General features: G+C 38.8%; 1 protein-coding gene across 2 annotated transcripts; it reads left to right on the top strand.

Moving 5' to 3' along the window:
* The first annotated feature begins 1647 nt into the window (after positions 1 to 1647).
* On the top strand, positions 1648 to 15188 carry n6amt1 (N-6 adenine-specific DNA methyltransferase 1). 2 transcript variants are annotated; one of them, XM_063049820.1, is made up of 7 exons: positions 1648 to 2357; positions 4299 to 4430; positions 8032 to 8118; positions 8510 to 8600; positions 11025 to 11108; positions 12836 to 12977; positions 14415 to 15188. In XM_063049820.1, exons 1-7 carry the CDS (start codon positions 2284 to 2286, stop codon positions 14519 to 14521), a joined length of 717 nt encoding a protein of 238 aa, XP_062905890.1. In that variant the 5' UTR covers positions 1648 to 2283; the 3' UTR covers positions 14522 to 15188. The 2 variants fall into 2 exon arrangements, with proteins under 2 accessions (XP_062905890.1, XP_062905891.1); XM_063049821.1 differs by having other exon boundaries at positions 1648 to 1719.
* Positions 15189 to 16647: the final 1459 nt, after the last annotated feature.

Consider the following 16647-nt stretch of genomic DNA (forward strand, 5'->3'; position numbering starts at 1 on the left):
AGATTGTCACCGACACCGTTATAAAATTATACTTTATTTTATCCACAGAATAATATCTTTGTAATAGCTACCTGTTGGAATTCTTTGAAGATATAACAAGCAGGATAGACAAAGGAGAATCGGTGGATGTTTACGATTTTCAACGGCCTTTCACATGAGGTTGCTTAAAAAGCCCATGGTATTATAAGAAAAATTCTCGCATTGATAGAGTATTTACTGATTAGCAGGAAGCAAAGAGTAAGAATTAAGGGAGCATTTTCAGGTTGGCTGCCAGTGACTGTGGGTCTGTGTTGGGATCGCTTATTTTTAACATTATATGTCAGTGATTTGAATGACGGAATTGGTGGCTTTGAGGTCAAGTTTCAGGACGATATACAGATAGGTGAGCGGTAGGTAGAGTTGAGAAGCAGGGAGTCTGCAAAAGGACTTGGACACATGGAGAGAAACTGTACAAGAATCTTACCGTAACTAAAGTGAAGGTTCTTGGGAAACTGAAAGGTGGATTTGTTGGGTCATGAATGGTACGGAAAGAACGCAGGAGACTGGGACTCATTCCACCGAGATGTAACACAGAGCGTCATAGGAGGTCATTCCTGCCTGTGGCCATCAAATTTTACAACTCCTCCCTTCGAGGGTCAGACACCCTGAGCCAATAGGCTGGTCCTGGACTTATTTCCCAGCATAATTTACATATTACTATTTAACTATTTATGGTTTTATTACTATTTATTATTTATGGTGTAACTGTAACGAAAACCAATTTCCCCCGGGATCAATAAAGTATGACTATGACTATTAGAGGGAAATGGGTCAGCCATGATGAAATGTCAGAGCAGACTTGATGGGCCAAATGGCATAATTCTGCTCCTATATTTTATGGCCTTATCCCTTGTTATAAATCCTGAAGAAGGGCCATGATCGGAAACATTGACTGTCGATTTTTCTCCATAGATTCAACTCCCATGGCTGAGTTTCTCCAGCAGCTTTTTTTTCCATTTCAGATTTTATCACCAAGATCTATATGTCTCCATTTTGACTATTAACATTTCTTTACATTAACGGGTGCCTTTTGTAGACCTTATTTAAATACCCACTTACATCAGGATTGGTACTGAAAGAAATGTACGGTTTGAACATTCTCAGCTAGTGACATTATAGAAACAATAATTTTCAACTTTTGGTCAGTCTGTAACAGGAGTGGGAATCTTGTGGGTTCAAATTCCAATCCAGAAGCTTCATCGCAAAAAAAGTATGCTCTAATTTGCAAACCAAAAGGAATACTGAATAGATTTGACAACTTCTGTTGGAGAAAGAAAATTTTTGATGATGGCCATTCACCAGCACAGGTCTTCGCAGTGACAGAAACTGTAAATTTGTTTTATTTCGGATTTCTGGCACCTGCACTGTATTTTTGTTTTGTATCATAAAGTACAGTAATGGAAAATGCAACGAGATTCTCATGTAAGAGACTTGCTACGAAGACAAGTTGTAAAGTAGGCTATTCGTTCAGCGCATTTCTTTTGGGGTTTCAGTATCGTTGCCCCGGGAATGAGGGCATTTGACCTGGGAACCGGAGGAATCTGGGGTGCACGGACCGTTGCCCAGGTGATTGGTGTGTGTGGAGTCTGCGCAGTAGAGGGTATTCAGGGCGCTTGTGCTTTAGAGAGGCTCCGGGTGTGGATGTGCTGTCGTTGCCCCTGCCGGGATCTTTGTGCTGAGGTACCGGAGTTTTGTCAGCAACTACCACTGCTCCGTAGTTGCGTTCCCCAACGCTGAACTATTGTTTCCTCTTAACGGAAGTCCCGCCGCAGCCTAGACCTGCGCCAAACCCAGTGACTGCTGGACATGTGCGGCACATGTTGCCGGTTGCAGACAGCGTGTGCTGCCTAAAGGACAACCGTACATTCACTGCGGAAAATGAGTCTTATTAAACTGAGCATCGCAATTGTAGTTGGACAAGCACCACGTAAATTTGGAACTGTGGTCTAATTCCATCGACCTGTAAAATGCACTTTATATTTGTCAATTTGCTACGTGAGCTGTAGACTGCATTTGCTTGCGTAATAATAATCAGTTGCAACCGGATCATCCCAACTTTGGTCATAAGGATAAACTAGAGTTCTCCATAGGTGCAGAGGAGTGGTCGAATTATTTAACATCATGACGTTGATAGACGGAGTAAATAGAAACAAACTGATCCCGCTGGGAGAAGGGTCAAGTGCCAGGGATGTGGAATGGTGAAATGGATCAAAAGTAAAATATGAAAAGACTTTTATATAGTGAATGGCGGGTATCCGAATACACCACCTGGGTAAAAGTGAAGGCAGATTCAATTGCATCGTTCGAAAGGGATTTCAGTAAGTACTGTACCGGAAAAGAAATAGTTTGTAAAGCCAAAGAAATGAGACTAGGCGGATTGATTTTACAGTCATTGTAGGCTCGGTGGGGTGAATGATTTTCCGTATCTCAAAAATGTTATATTGTTAATTTCTGAGAAATAATATATGGAATTTGTGAATCTGAAAGATTACAAGTATACCTTATCTCCGAAAGTCAGGGGCTTCCCTTTCAAACTTCAAAATGAATGAACATCATTGAATGAATTATACTTGTGCAATTGCTCACTGATTATTTTGCAGTAATTCTCAAAGTAGTGGGAGTAAGCCCTTTAGTAAGTTAAATCTACTGATTAATCTATGGCTGAACTCCATACTTTTTCCCATGCTCTTAATCCCAAATGTCTAAATGCAAGAGATCTTGCAGATGCTGGAAATCCAGAGTAACACTGACACATACACACACACACACACACACACACACACCCTCCCCCCCCCAGAGGAACTCAGCATCTATGGAAAGGAATAAAGAGTAGTTGTTTCAGGCCAAGGACCCTGGTGAAGGTTCTCCAGCATTTTGTGTGGGTTACTATACCAAATGTCTACCTCTGATTTTAAAATCAACAATTATCCCAGCAACAATTGCTGTTTGTTGAAGAGAATTCAGACTGTGCCAGTTACTCAAAACAAAACAGTATTTATTGATTCCTGGAATGTCTGGATGTCATTTTTAGACAACATCCCCAGCTACCAGAAATAGCTTCTTTCTATCCATCACATCTGCATAATATTTGGCAAATATCTGTAAAGTTACACCTTCAATCTAAAATCCAGAGAATACAATCCAAGTTATTGTAATTTTAAAAATAATTTAACAAGTGGTTAAAATATAAAATCATAAAATTTGTGTAGCATAAGATTTTCCAGCTTATTGATTTAAAAAGCAATTATTGCTAATTATCACAGTACGAAGTATTACAAGCCCTGTATTTACTGAAATGATTTTGTTTAAATGGCCAACACTCAAACTGCATTCTTAATCCCCATTGAGCCCAGTGACTTCCTACAAACTCAAGTTGTATCACGACTGTATTGACTGAACCTTAGGTTCATGATTTCACCTTCTTCGCCTTGTGAAATTGTTAGAACTTTATTTCTCAACAAGTAGCTGGCAAACATGATTTTAGGAATTCTGAGGAGTCTCTTCAGTGACTTTGTGGACAATTATTTTATAATTAGCACCCATCGTCAGAATCCCCACCACCCAGGACATGCACTCTTCTTACTGCTGTCATCAGGAAGAAGGTACAGGGGCTTCAGGACTCACATCACCAGGTTCAAGAAAAGTTACCACCCCTCAATCATCAGGCTCTTGAACCAAAGGGAACATCTTCACTCAACTTCCCTTGCCCCATCATTGAAATGCTTTCACAACCAATGGACTCACTTTCAAGGACTCTTCATCTCATATTCTCAATATTATTGCTTATTTATTTATAATTATTACTTCTTTCTTTTTGTATTTGTACAGTTCGTTGTCTTTTGCACACTGGTTGAATGCCCAGGTTGAAACAGTCTTTCATTGACTCTATTATGGATTTATTGAGCATGCCCACAAGAAAATGAATCTCATAGTTGTATATGGTGACATATATGCACTTTGATAGTAAGTTTAATTTGAACTTTAACAATGCCCTTTGAAAGGGAGTGAGGAATAAAAGCAAGTTAGCTTTTGGATTTCAGTTATTTACAAAAGTTAGAATTTATGATACCAATTTTGTCTATAATTATATTAAGAGTATATTTCACATGAGAATATGCATGAGATCTATCTTCAGAGTATCTCAATATGTACAGTCTGACCCGAGACAAACAATATGGTGGTTTGGAAGAAATACAACCATGTGACATCATTTATTATGACTGCTAACAAGAATGTTTTGTTCATTAAAAAAACTATAGGAAGATGTTTTCAACGCCTTACTGTCCCCATGTCGGCCGTGGAGAATACGCTGATGTATATGATCCAGCAGAGGATACCTTCCTATTAATGGATGCCTTAGAAAAAGATGTGAAAGAAATACAGCAGCTCTGGTACGCCATTATCTGAAACTGTTCAAATATGTTTCAATTGTGTGATTTTAAAAAAATCTTTAAATCAGACTATGTTAAAAGCATAATGGGAATTTGTAATTATTTTTCACCTAACTCTAGGCAGTTTTATGCTGAGAAGGAGGTATTCGAAGTGAATACCTTAAAGCCTGGTTAAGAAAGTTTGAGGGGACACAAGGATTTCAGATTGAAAAACACAGTCAAAAGGAAGATGGTTGCTAGTGAAAGGAATTTAAACCATCATACTTAGGGCAGGTCCAATGTGATGGTGTGTATAGGCCCATGTTTACATGTTTCATCGAGAACATGTTGGCAAAAGGTTCCTGAGCCTGAGAATGCCTTGCTTTCTTTTTGTCCATTCTTTCATGATTTGGCATGGCCATGTTTCCCTTTCCTGGACTTGGGGTTCTCACTGCCTCAGTCCATCAAGTGGTAATTCCTGCATTCAACAATCTTAGACCATGTTTGTAATGTTCTAGTAATCCAAATACAGATAAAGCGAGAACAAGTTAGTCAATTCCTCTACTGTGTGCTAGTGCAGTCAAGCTTCTGGTTACTTTCTTGCCCTTTGTTGTTTCACCACTTCATCTGTAAAAAGAAGACTGACTTCAGAATGGACATTGGTAGCCAGATTCCTTGCCGTGGCAAAGGATATTGGTTATCTTGTTCGTTTACCTTCCCTTGTATTGTTCAGTGTATGATGCCATGATCATATTGAACTTTACTTCTAAAATTCAATTCCAAAGATTCTGCAACAGCTCGATAAGCAGTTAACCTAGTTAACATTTTCAGGATCAGAGAAATATTTTATTAGGTGTACCTTGTATACATGCTGGTTAATGCAAATATCTAGTTAGGCAATCATGTGGGAACAACTTGGTGCAGAAAAGCATGCAGGCATGGTAAAGAGGTTTACTTGTTCAAACCAAACATTAGAATGGGGAAGAGATGTGAGCAAAGTGACAGATCATGGAATGATTGTTGGTGCTGGATGGGATGCCTAAGAAGAACGTGGTAACCTGGCTCAATGATCATCATTCAGGAGCACTTTCATCCACTGTGATGAAGTGGTTTGAGAGGTTGGTGATGAATCTGCCTGAGAAGCGACTTGGGTCCACTCCAATTTGCCTACTGTTATAATAGGTCAACAGCAGTTGTCATTTCATTGGCTCTTCCTTCTATCCTGGAACATCTGGACAGCAAAGTTGTGTACATTAGGATGTTCTTCATCGACTACAGCTCAGCACTCAATACTATCATCCCCTCAAAACTAATCTATAAGCTTCAAGACCTAGCCGTCAGTAATTCCATGTGCAACTGGGTCCTCGATTTCCACACTTGCAGACTCCGGTTAGTTTGGATTGACAACAAAATGTTCTCCACAATTTCAGTTAGCACAAGTGCACCACAAGCTGTGTGCTTAGCCCCCACTCACTTTATAGTTATGGCTGAGGCTAAGCACAGCTTCAATGCCAAAGTTAAGTGTGCTGAAGATACCACCATCATTGGCTGAATAAAAGGCATATAGGAAAGAGATTGAAAATCTGGCTAAGTGCTGCCAAATCAGCAACCTCTCACTTACTGTCAAGTAGACCAAGGAGATGATTATTGACTTCAGGAGGAGGAAACTGGAGGTCCAAGAGCCAGTCCTCATCGGGAGATCAGCGGGTTCGAAACTTAAAATTTCTTGGTGTTATTGTAAGTGCTGTTATGAAGAAAGCACAGCAGTGCCTTACTTTCTTAGAAGTTTGCAAAGATTCAGCATGTCGTCTGAAACTTTGACAAGCTTCTATAGATGTGTGGCAGAGAGTGCATTGACTGTTTGCATCATGACCTGGTATGGAAACACCAGTGCCCTTGTACGGAAAGGCAGACAGAAAGTAGTGGATATAACCAGTGCATCACAGGTAAAGCCCACCCCACCATTGAGAGCATCTACTTGGAGCACTTGCAGGAAAGCAGCATCCATCATCAAGGACATCTTAAACTTCTGGCACTGGTGAATATCAGCGACTTCTAGCTGGTGGCTAATGAAACAAGGAGAACAACTAAATAGTTTGTTAATCACACTTTTTCTGGCAAATGACCATCGCAGATAATAAACTTGGAGGCAATTCGATCTGGCAGAATCGAGGCAAGGCAAGGCAGCGGGCCTGTCATCAAGAGCAAGGAAGACCCAGGTTCAATAGTTTTAAGTGCCATACTGAATGCTGAATTGAGGTGGCAAGGTCTGGACACCAGAGTGTCCCAATTTGACTGAACTCAATGTTTGGATGGAAACTTAAGCACAGGGCTGAATTGAAAAGCTCGGTTATAGGCCAAGTTGAAGTTGCGGGGTCCAGGCACCGGAATGGGTCAGGGTGATTGATCTTGATGTTTGGATGGAAACTTAAGTGCAAAGCTGAACTGGAAAGGTTGGGTACAGGCCAAATCAAGGCGTTGGGTTCATGGCCTCAGAGCAGATCAAGGCGATGGAACCTGATGTTTAGATGTTGATTTAGGCACTGGGCTAAATTGAAAAGGTAAGGTCCAAGGCAAGGGATGGACAAGATTAGCTCGTTGCTCCACAACTTGGCTCTGTGCTGAATTATGCTGAACTATGGGAGTCTTTGCGGACTTCAGTTCAGTATGCTACTTGCTAGGGGGTTACTGTTTGCGTGATACGCTTTTTCTCTATGCACATTGGGTGTGTGACAGTCTTTTTTTCAGGGTTCTTTTGGATTTCTTTGTTTCATGGCTGCCTGTTAAGAGAGGAATCTCAAGGTTGTATAATGTATGCATACTTTGATAATAAATGTACTTTGAACTTTGAAGGACCCCCACAATCTAGGCCATACTCTCTTCTCACTGCTGCCATTGGAAAGAAGGTACAGGATCCTCAGGACCCGCACCACCAGGTTCAGGACTCATCGGTCATTGGGCTCTTGAACCGGGGGAGATAACTTCATTTGCCCATCACTGAATTGGACTCATTTTCAGGGACTCTTCATCTCACGTTCTTGACATTTGTTGCTTATTTTTATTATTTTTCTTTTTTGTATTTCCACAATTTATTGTTTTTGTTTTAAACATTGTTTGTTGTCCATCCTGTTGGATGTGGTCTTTCATTGATTCTGTTGTGTTTCTTGTATTTACACTGTCCGCAAGGAAACTAATCTCAAGGTAGTATATGGTGACATATATGTACTTTGATAATAAATTTACTTTGAACTTTGATATTCCTGGGAATCTCCAGAGTTTCAAAGAATGGTGCAAAAAACAAAAAAAAAAAAATCCAGTGAGTGATAGATCTGTGGGTGAAAGTGCCTTGTAAATGAGAGGTCAGAGGTGAATGGCCAGACTGGTTTAAGCTGACAGGAAGGCAACAGTAACTCAAACAGCCATGCGTTACAATGATGGTGTGCTGATGATGATCTCTGAATGTCCAACATGACGAACCTTGAAGTGGATGGGCTACAGCAGCAGAAGACCACGAACATACACAGTGGCCACTGTATTAGGTGTAGGAGATATAATTACAGTATATTAATAGCACAAGTATTACTTACTTTCTACAGAGAAATGAAATGTTTTATTTTTGCAGTCCCAGTATTTGCCTTGAGGTTGGAACGGGATCTGGTGTTGTCTCGGTATTCCTAGCTTCCATGATTGGGCCTACCTCATTTTATCTGTAAGTGTTGGTTTGTCACATTATAGTTTATTCTAGAATAATAAATATGTGAATGCCGAATTTAATATTTGGGGCTACAATTTAAATTAGCTCAGAATTCTACAAAAATTAGTGTGATGTTCGTGGGGGAGACTGTCGAGTATGTAAGGTTGAATGGAGAGCTGCAGTGTGAAAGGGATAAGTAGAAGGTATGTTTTTCCATAAATATTGGAGAGAATTGACTGATTTTTATTTACTCTAGTGCACTGATACTCAATTACTTAATTAAAAAAATGGGTTTGTGAAGAGAAAACCAAATGATATTCAAAGTTCTAACTGCAGAGACATTTGCAGACAGATGTGATAGAGTAAAATGAATCTTGATGTTTGTCCTTTTAATTTTTATTTAAAGCTGTACAGATATTAACTGCTTGGCTGCTGCTTGTGCACAAGAAAGTGCCTGGAAAAATGGGGTGAATATCCAGCCAATCATTACTGATCTGGTAAGTTGTGAAGTAAAGGCAAGGTTAAATTATCATGAAGCGTGATGGGGGTATAAATTTAGATTGTGAGGAAAGAGTTTTGAAGGGATTTTTTCCTAAAACTGGCTGCCAGAGGAGATGTTGGAGTAAAATAGAATTACTACGTTTAAACCAACACTTAGGTAAGATATAGAAGGATGCAGACCCAATGTGGGGATTAGTGTAGCTTGGCATAATGGTCAGCAAGGGTCACAGTGGGTCAAAGGCATGTTTCTGCGCTGTACCATTATATCGCTCAATTACATTGCATTCCTATATTGTATAATAAAGAAGGAGGCTGCTTGGTCTATCAGCTCCACACTCACTCCCAGGGAAGCAAATCCATTAGTCTCACTTTCCCAGTTTTTATTTCTCTGCCTGCAATTTATTCTCTTCATTAATATTCATTGCCATTTTTATATAGAATACCATTTGTAAGAATTTGGTCTGTCCATTAGCTGTGTTTTCAGTAGTGTTATTGATAACATGACAGACACAATAATGTATTAAACTGCACTGTCTAAGTTGATATTCATCATGGAAATGATGGAATCATAGATGGTGTGGATGAAGGCCTTTTTGCCCATTGAGTCCACTGTGACTATCGAAGATTCAAAGTACATTTATTATCAAAGCATGTTTGTAGTGTACAATCTTGAGATTGTCTTCCCCACAGATAGCCAACAAAGAAAGCCATGGAACCCACTCAAAGAAAAACATCATCCCCCATGTACAAAAAAAAAACAATTGCACAAATGGCAACAAAAAAAAGAGTGAAAGATGCAGAATATAAAACAACATTGAAGGAGTCTAGGTATGTTCGATACAGCTCAGTCCATTATCTCCAGACTGCCCCAATTCAAAATTGCCCAAAATAGCAACAAAAAAAGGAGCTACCAGAAACATATCATAACATGAACTACAGAGTACAATCCACAGACTGCGTCGATTAAATCTTGCCCAATCTTGAACTCTAGCACCGTCCTCTGAGAGCATTGAGTGAGAGAGAGAGAGAGAGACACACACCACCCCCCGCCCCCCCATCGGAACGCAGGGACCTTCGGGAGCAGCGATAGAGAGAGGGAGGCCATCACATTTATTGTTTTCATTAATTCACTATGCTAATTTCACTTTTCCCATGTCCCTACCAATTTGTTTCCTCTTTCTCCCCCACCCACCACCCAGGTTCTACCACTCACCTATATACTATGGGCAATTTACAGCAATCAATTGTCTTATCTATATGTCGTTAGGATGTGGGAGGAAACCAGGGCATCAAGGGAAGTCCAGTCTTAGGGAGAACATGCAATCCCCACACAGACATGTCGTGATCAAACCCATATCGATGGAGCTGTGGGGCGGCAGCACTGTCCGCTGTGACATTGTACCACCCCCTAGAATTCCATATTAAACACTGCGTTTTCTCTTCCTTTTCCTTTTGATCTTAGTTCTTATTAACGTGTAATCATATGTTTAATCTAATCAAATAGTAGCCATTGTGCTTTAGTTTTAAGTCTGGTGCAGTGCTTTGATGTAAAAAGCAAAATTGTAAATGACAAATAAATGCACATTTTGATTTAATTGTCAGCTTAGCCAGAAGATGGAGGAATATGTCAGGTAAGACCAGTTGCTTTTTTGAAGAAGAGTTTAGAAGCAAAGACAGAAAATATAATTAAGTATAGGCCAGGTAACTTGTCCACTTCACAGTGTAGATTTAGTTACTGCTTACTTCAAGTCAATGAATGATTCAAGGAAACAGGCGTCTTGGATAATGGCCAAAGTGTTTCAAATCCTAATGTACTATTACTATTCCAGTCAAAAAATGCAAGCAATTCTGCAGATCCCAAGTAATACATACAGAATGCTGGAGGAGCTCAGCAGATCAGGCAGATCTTTGGAAGTGAATAAACAGTTGATGTTTCTGGCTGAGACCCTTCAACAGGACATTGCTGCCTGATCTGCTGAGTTCCTCCAGCATTTTGTATGTGTTACTTTGTATTCCTGTCAGTATGGTTAAGCATACCTGGATGCATGAGATATGGCAGAGCTTAGCAAAGTGACGAATTTCCCAAGTTTCCTGTCATTTTGGTTTTTGAAAGCCAAACATGACGGCTGCCATTGTGATGAACTGTTGGTTCTTCCCTTTAGTGGTATATATCTGGGATACTACCGAATGTAAATGACCAAATGGCCCGAAATTCACTTAGGACCAAAAAGCATTGTCTGGATTGGAAGCTCAACTCCATCAGAGGTGCAGTTCCTCTGGAAAAAGATAGAAAATCTTGGCTACTGAGCTATCCATCAAAATAACAGTTTTAATATTTAGCCTCATGGTTTGCTTCTGTTTCTGCATTTATTTCTTTAAAAACTATTATATTTTCATTTTTACTTCCTTCATATAATCAGGTCACTGGACTGCTGCCACGACTACAAAATCAAGTTGATGTGCTGGTATTTAATCCACCTTATGTTGCAACTCCCTCAGAAGAAGTGAGTATAAAATTTATAAACCTGACTTTCTAAGTGCAGTTTTACATTTTAAGCTACGTTGTTCCATCTCCTATAAGTACTTTAAAGGTGCGTTTTGAACACTAATCCTATTCTACAGTCATGGGCATAATCTTTAATACATTACTAAATGAGTATTGTACCATATCTGTGATCAACTTTGTACAGCATATATATTTGCAAGTTCCTAATAATGTATCTGGTGAATAAAGTTGATCATTTCTAATGGCCACTATTTGTCTTTCAATAATCTGTATTAAAATAAGTTATTTGGTAACTGTTACAGTGCTATTTTGGACTTGCTTGTGTATAAATTGACTGTCACATTTCCTTGAATTCCTTCATTCTGGAACATTCCTACAGATTGAAAGGTAGCAAAAATAACCGGTAATTAAGAAAGGAGAAAGTAGGGAGCTCTGAAAAAATAAGCAAACACGAGCCGATAGCCTCTTCCTATAGTTGCTGCCTGGCCTGCTGCATTCACCAGCATTTTTTATGTGTGTTATCTGAAAAAATAAGGCTGTCTTTGGTAAAATTTTGCAATCTAACATGAAAAATCTGGCTTTTGAAAAATAACTAAATGGTCATTCAGTGGGGAAATTATATTTGATAAATCTAATAGTAATTTTATAAGGTTATTTTTGCAGAGTAGAACCACTGGATTTGCAAAATGTATTGATAAAGTAATATCGGATTTTCAACCACTCAAAATTTATATTACTAACTTAGATGAAAAGTTTGGTGTAACATATCCAAGTTTACTGATGATGCAAAGATAGTTACACCACTTAAGTGTGCAAGATAGGTAGAACAGGAAGGCTGCATTTTTGAAATGTAGCTAAACTAGTAAATGTTGGCTTTTATTATGATAAGGCAAATAAGAGTATGATACTGAGATTGCACACAGCTTTAGTGAAATCACATTTGGTGCATTAGATACGCACACCATAAGAAGCACGCAGTTGCTGTGGAGTGAACGCAGTGTGGAACCACTAAATTGATCTTGGAAATGAGGGAGTTTTATGAGAGTTGATTAAGTATAATGTGGGCTTTCCCACTCAAGTTTAGAAGGACAGTCTTTTTGAATTATACAGGACTTTAAGAGATTTTGATTGGGACAAAAGATGCTCTTGTGGTCTGGATTTAGGACAGGGGGTTAACCATTTGTTACAGAAATGGGAAAAATTCCTAAAACAGAGTTATGAACCTAAAAATCTCAACTGTAGAGGGCTGTGATTACTCATATGTTGTGAATGTTTAAGTTGAGATTTATAGATCTGATTCTGTTTTATACATTAAGTGCTTCATTGATGTAAAATAATTTAAGATATCATAATGTTGTGAAAAATACTACACAAATGTAAGTACGCAAACACGAGGAAATCTGCAGATGCTGGAAATTCAAGCAACACACACAAAAAGTGCTGGTGAAAGCAGCAGGCCAGGCAGCATCTATAGGAAGAGGTACAGTTGACGTTTCGGGCCGAGACCCCTCGTTAGTCCTGACTAACTTTCTTTGAAAGACTACTAAAATGATTGAAGTAGAGACTACGGGACAGGAGAAATTTTGTAAAAATGTAAACAAGAAGTGTCCTAATTGCACCTCTAGTATTTCAATTATTTGAAGAATTATTTTAAAAAAATTATAAAAATGTATCTGTGTGATTGTGTTCTAACTGCCTGTTCTTGTGTTTTTTTTTCCTTCCTAGGTTGGTAGCCATGGTATAGAGGCATCTTGGGCTGGTGGAGAAAGAGGTCGTGAAGTCATGGATCGCTTTTTTCCTCAGGTCTCAAGCCTCCTCTCCAGTCAGGGAATCTTTTATTTGGTGACAGTTCAGGAAAATGATCCAGGTGAGAAGATTTGAAATCATTCTCGTTCTTATCAAAAGACTTGTGGGCATAAGTGAGAAACAGTTCTCAGTACATAATCTTTCGCATCTGTATTGATATTCTATTCATTTCCTTTAAAAGAAATAAGATTTTTATTTGATTTATGAATAGCCAATAGATGATGAGTGAATGCTTTAGGAGAAAGAAGGAGAAGCTTATTTTCAACAAATTGGATAGTAATCGATCTAACATCTCAAGGTGAAAATGAAATATTTCACAAAAGGGGTGACAGAGGTGAATATACTTGCTTATTGTGGTTTGTGGTGAATTCTTTTTATTGTTTGATTGTGTTTGTAAGAATGAATACAGGTAACCACAAAAAGGAGTTTGCTAAGGGGGGATGGGGGGAAGTTGCAGTCTGTGGGAGCTAAGTCAGCACAGATACTATCAGAAGGTTTGGCTTCCTTTCTTGGTGGGTTGGACAACTTCCTCAAACTTGCTGTCCAGAAGGTTTCATTAGTATTTTCTTCTGGTCCAGATATAGACTTCCGAGCGTATGCAGATGGAATGACTGATTCCAGCTAATCAGGAATTCAACCAGGAGCTGTGCAGTACTTGTTTCATAGAGTCATAGTCGTAAAGCACTATAACACAGAAACAGGCCCCTTGTCCTATCTAGTCCAAACTGAACATCATTCTGCTTAGTCCCACCTAGATCACAGCCTTCTGTACCGCTCCCATCCGCGTGTTTACCTAAACTTCCCTTGAATGTTGAAATTGAACCCACATCCGCTAGCTAGTTCAACGCTCTAACCACCCTCTGAGTGAAGAAGTTTCCAGTTATGTTCACCTTAGAAAGCCAGTTAACATTTATCCTATCTATATCCCTCTACCTCTATCAAATCTCCACTCATTCTCTGACGCTTTAAAGAATAAAGTCTTAACCTATTGAGTTTTTCTGTATAACTCAAGTCCTCAAGTTCATAATTAATTTTTTTCTGTATTCCTAGTGGACAGTATTTTCTACACACCTTGTCTCTGAAAACCAACTTCAGAGCTGTTGGCTGAGGGGGCAAAGGACAGGGTGGTGAAATTGTATCCCCTTTGCATGTTTCCATGTAGGGTTACCTACATACTTGAGGTTTGATATCATATAAATATGAATTGATATGTAAATGACATTTACTTTGAAATGTTGATGTTTACTTTAAGTTAAAGATATATGATGAAGTACTTAATTTGCCAATTCAGGCTGCTTCAGCTTCTACTTCTGTATTATTTGTTATCTGCATAACTTTGTTCCTTAATACCATATCACTAACTTTCTAAAAGATCTTTTTTCTCTTTGAGTAGTGTTCACTTTGAAATGCATGCCCAGTTATTTATCTATATGTTAGAAGTACTTGCTTCACATGAAAACACTGCTTTAATTGTGTGTGTTTTGTTTTTTTTTTACAGAGGAAGTAATAGAATCATTGAAAAGTTTTAATTTGAAAGGGACTGTGTTTATTTCAAGGCAAGCTGGGAGAGAGCGACTATCAGTACTCAAATTTCGGAAAGCCTGATTGTTGAGTTCTAGTACTCCGCTTTCATCAAAACCACAAGAAGCCATCATCCTATACCGGAAAGAAATGGACAGTCCGACCTACTGCTTACCTTATGACTGCCGAGGGAATTATGAACACAAGCATCTAAGTGCTGTAATCCAATTAAAATTCAGCTGAATGCCCAGAACAATTTCCAAGGAAAACTGGAGATAGTTCAGTACTAACATGAGTTGTTGAAACTGCCCCTCAGAAGACTTATAACCTGGAGGCATTTTTGAATGCAGGTTTTGAAGATCAATGACTTGATTATATTATGCCAAAAATTGCTTAAGGCAAAGCAAATGAAAGTGTATGTGGTAACTTGCAATTACAGAAAGCCCGTTCTACAAGCAAATTAATTTGAACAGCAACAGTAAAGAAAAACAAGGCAAACTGCAATCAAGTCATGCTGAAAGGAATAGTGTGATGTGGGAAGATCTGAAATCAAATAACAAAAGTTAAAGCAATTGTACTAAATGTATTTTAAATCCTGAAGTATGGTCTTGAACCACATTCTGTCTGAAATGATTTTCTGTGCATTTTTAAGGTAATATGACGAATGGGGATTTTATGAAAAATGAATATTTTGTTAATCCATTATTTGCGTACAATTGATCAATAATGAAAATAAATGATTTAAATAGGAAATGAACCTAAGATCAAATCTCTTACTAGCTCTTCTTTCAGTTAGTCCTGACGACGGGTCTCGGCCCGAAATGTCGACTGTACCTCTTTGTAGAGATGCAGCCTGGCCTGCTGCGTTCACCAGCAACTTTGATGTGTGTTGAATGAACCTAAGGTAGAGGTTTACAATTGCTTGACAGTGTGATATTTTAACCACCCTGAGGAAATGTACAAATTTTTCAAGACTTGGACTAACATAATTGCGATAAATGAACTGCCCAGCTTTCAATACAAAAGAAAAATCTGAAAATGCTGGAAGTAGAGGAACAGACAACAACTGTGGATGGATAAACATATAATAAATATTTTAGGTTGAAGGCCCTTCATAATTCAGATACTCCCATAGTGATATTTTTGAGACAGCTCCAGGATTTGAACCTAGCAACATTGAAGGTTTAGCAGTATATTACTAAATCAAGGTTGTGTTCCATGTTCGGGGGGACCGGCAGGTGGTGGTGTTCCTATGAATTCCATGCCTCTTGAGTGGCTGTGGTTATGGGTTTGGGAGGTACTGTTGGAACAACCTAGATAAATATCTGTAGTGTTTTGTGGTTAGGGTGCATAGCAGTCATTGTGTGACAGAAGTAGAAGGAATGAGTTGAGAGACTAATCCCTCTGACTTTAACATAAAATAGTGAACTTCCTGTGTGTTAGTTGGAGCTGTGCTCATCAGTTCATCAGTTCATTCCATATTTCAGCCTGTGGTTAGTGGAGAGTTTCTGAAGATATGGCATTCCTGAGATATACAGCTTTTGATCTATTCTTGTAGCCACTGTATCAATGTAGCTGGTGGAGCTAAGTTTCTGGTCAGTGGTGAGCCCCAGGATGTTGATGGGGAAGTCAGTGATGATAATGTCATTGAATCAAAATATCTTGGTGGTGGTGTTTATTAGTTGTTGGAGATGGTTGCCATCTGGCATTTTGGTGATATGAATCTTCCTTACCACTGATAGCATATTCCTTAATGTTGCCTTGGTCTGTTGTCTTACAGGTGTGGAGTGCTTCATTTGCTGGGCAGGTACAGGAGCCTGAAGACATGCACTCACCACATTCAATGTTTTAGAAACGGCTTTGTTCCCGGTGCCATCAGATTTCTGAATGAACAGCCCATAAACACTACCTCACTATTTTTGCTCTCATTAAGAACATTATTATAATTTATAGTATTTTTATGTATTGCACTGTACTGCTACGACAAAACATTTCATGACATACTCTTATGTCAGCTAAATTAAACTTAAATCTGATTTTGAATGAAATTGAGCGTAATGCAAGCATCCCCACTCCAGAGATTATGATAGAAAGAAAGGTGCAGATCACCTGGAACAGGGGGTGTACTTGATTGTTTAAATATGGAGGTTCCAAAAGGATAATGGCGGTATGTTATATTAAATGTGATTTTTTTGAGGATGTAACTATGA

This window comes from Mobula hypostoma, chromosome 6 (assembly GCF_963921235.1).
Source record: "Mobula hypostoma chromosome 6, sMobHyp1.1, whole genome shotgun sequence".
In the NCBI taxonomy this organism is placed as follows: Eukaryota; Metazoa; Chordata; class Chondrichthyes; order Myliobatiformes; family Myliobatidae; genus Mobula; species Mobula hypostoma.

Bases quoted from the DNA above. Each gene is read 5' to 3' on its own strand.
- n6amt1 (XM_063049820.1), top strand. From the start codon at position 2,284: ATGGCGGGTATCCGAATACACCACCTGGGTAAAAGTGAAGGCAGATTC. The intron at 4,431-8,031 runs GTACGCCATTAT...TTATTTTTGCAG, and splicing joins AAAGAAATACAGCAGCTCTG to TCCCAGTATTTGCCTTGAGG. The intron at 8,119-8,509 runs GTAAGTGTTGGT...TTTTATTTAAAG, and splicing joins GGGCCTACCTCATTTTATCT to CTGTACAGATATTAACTGCT.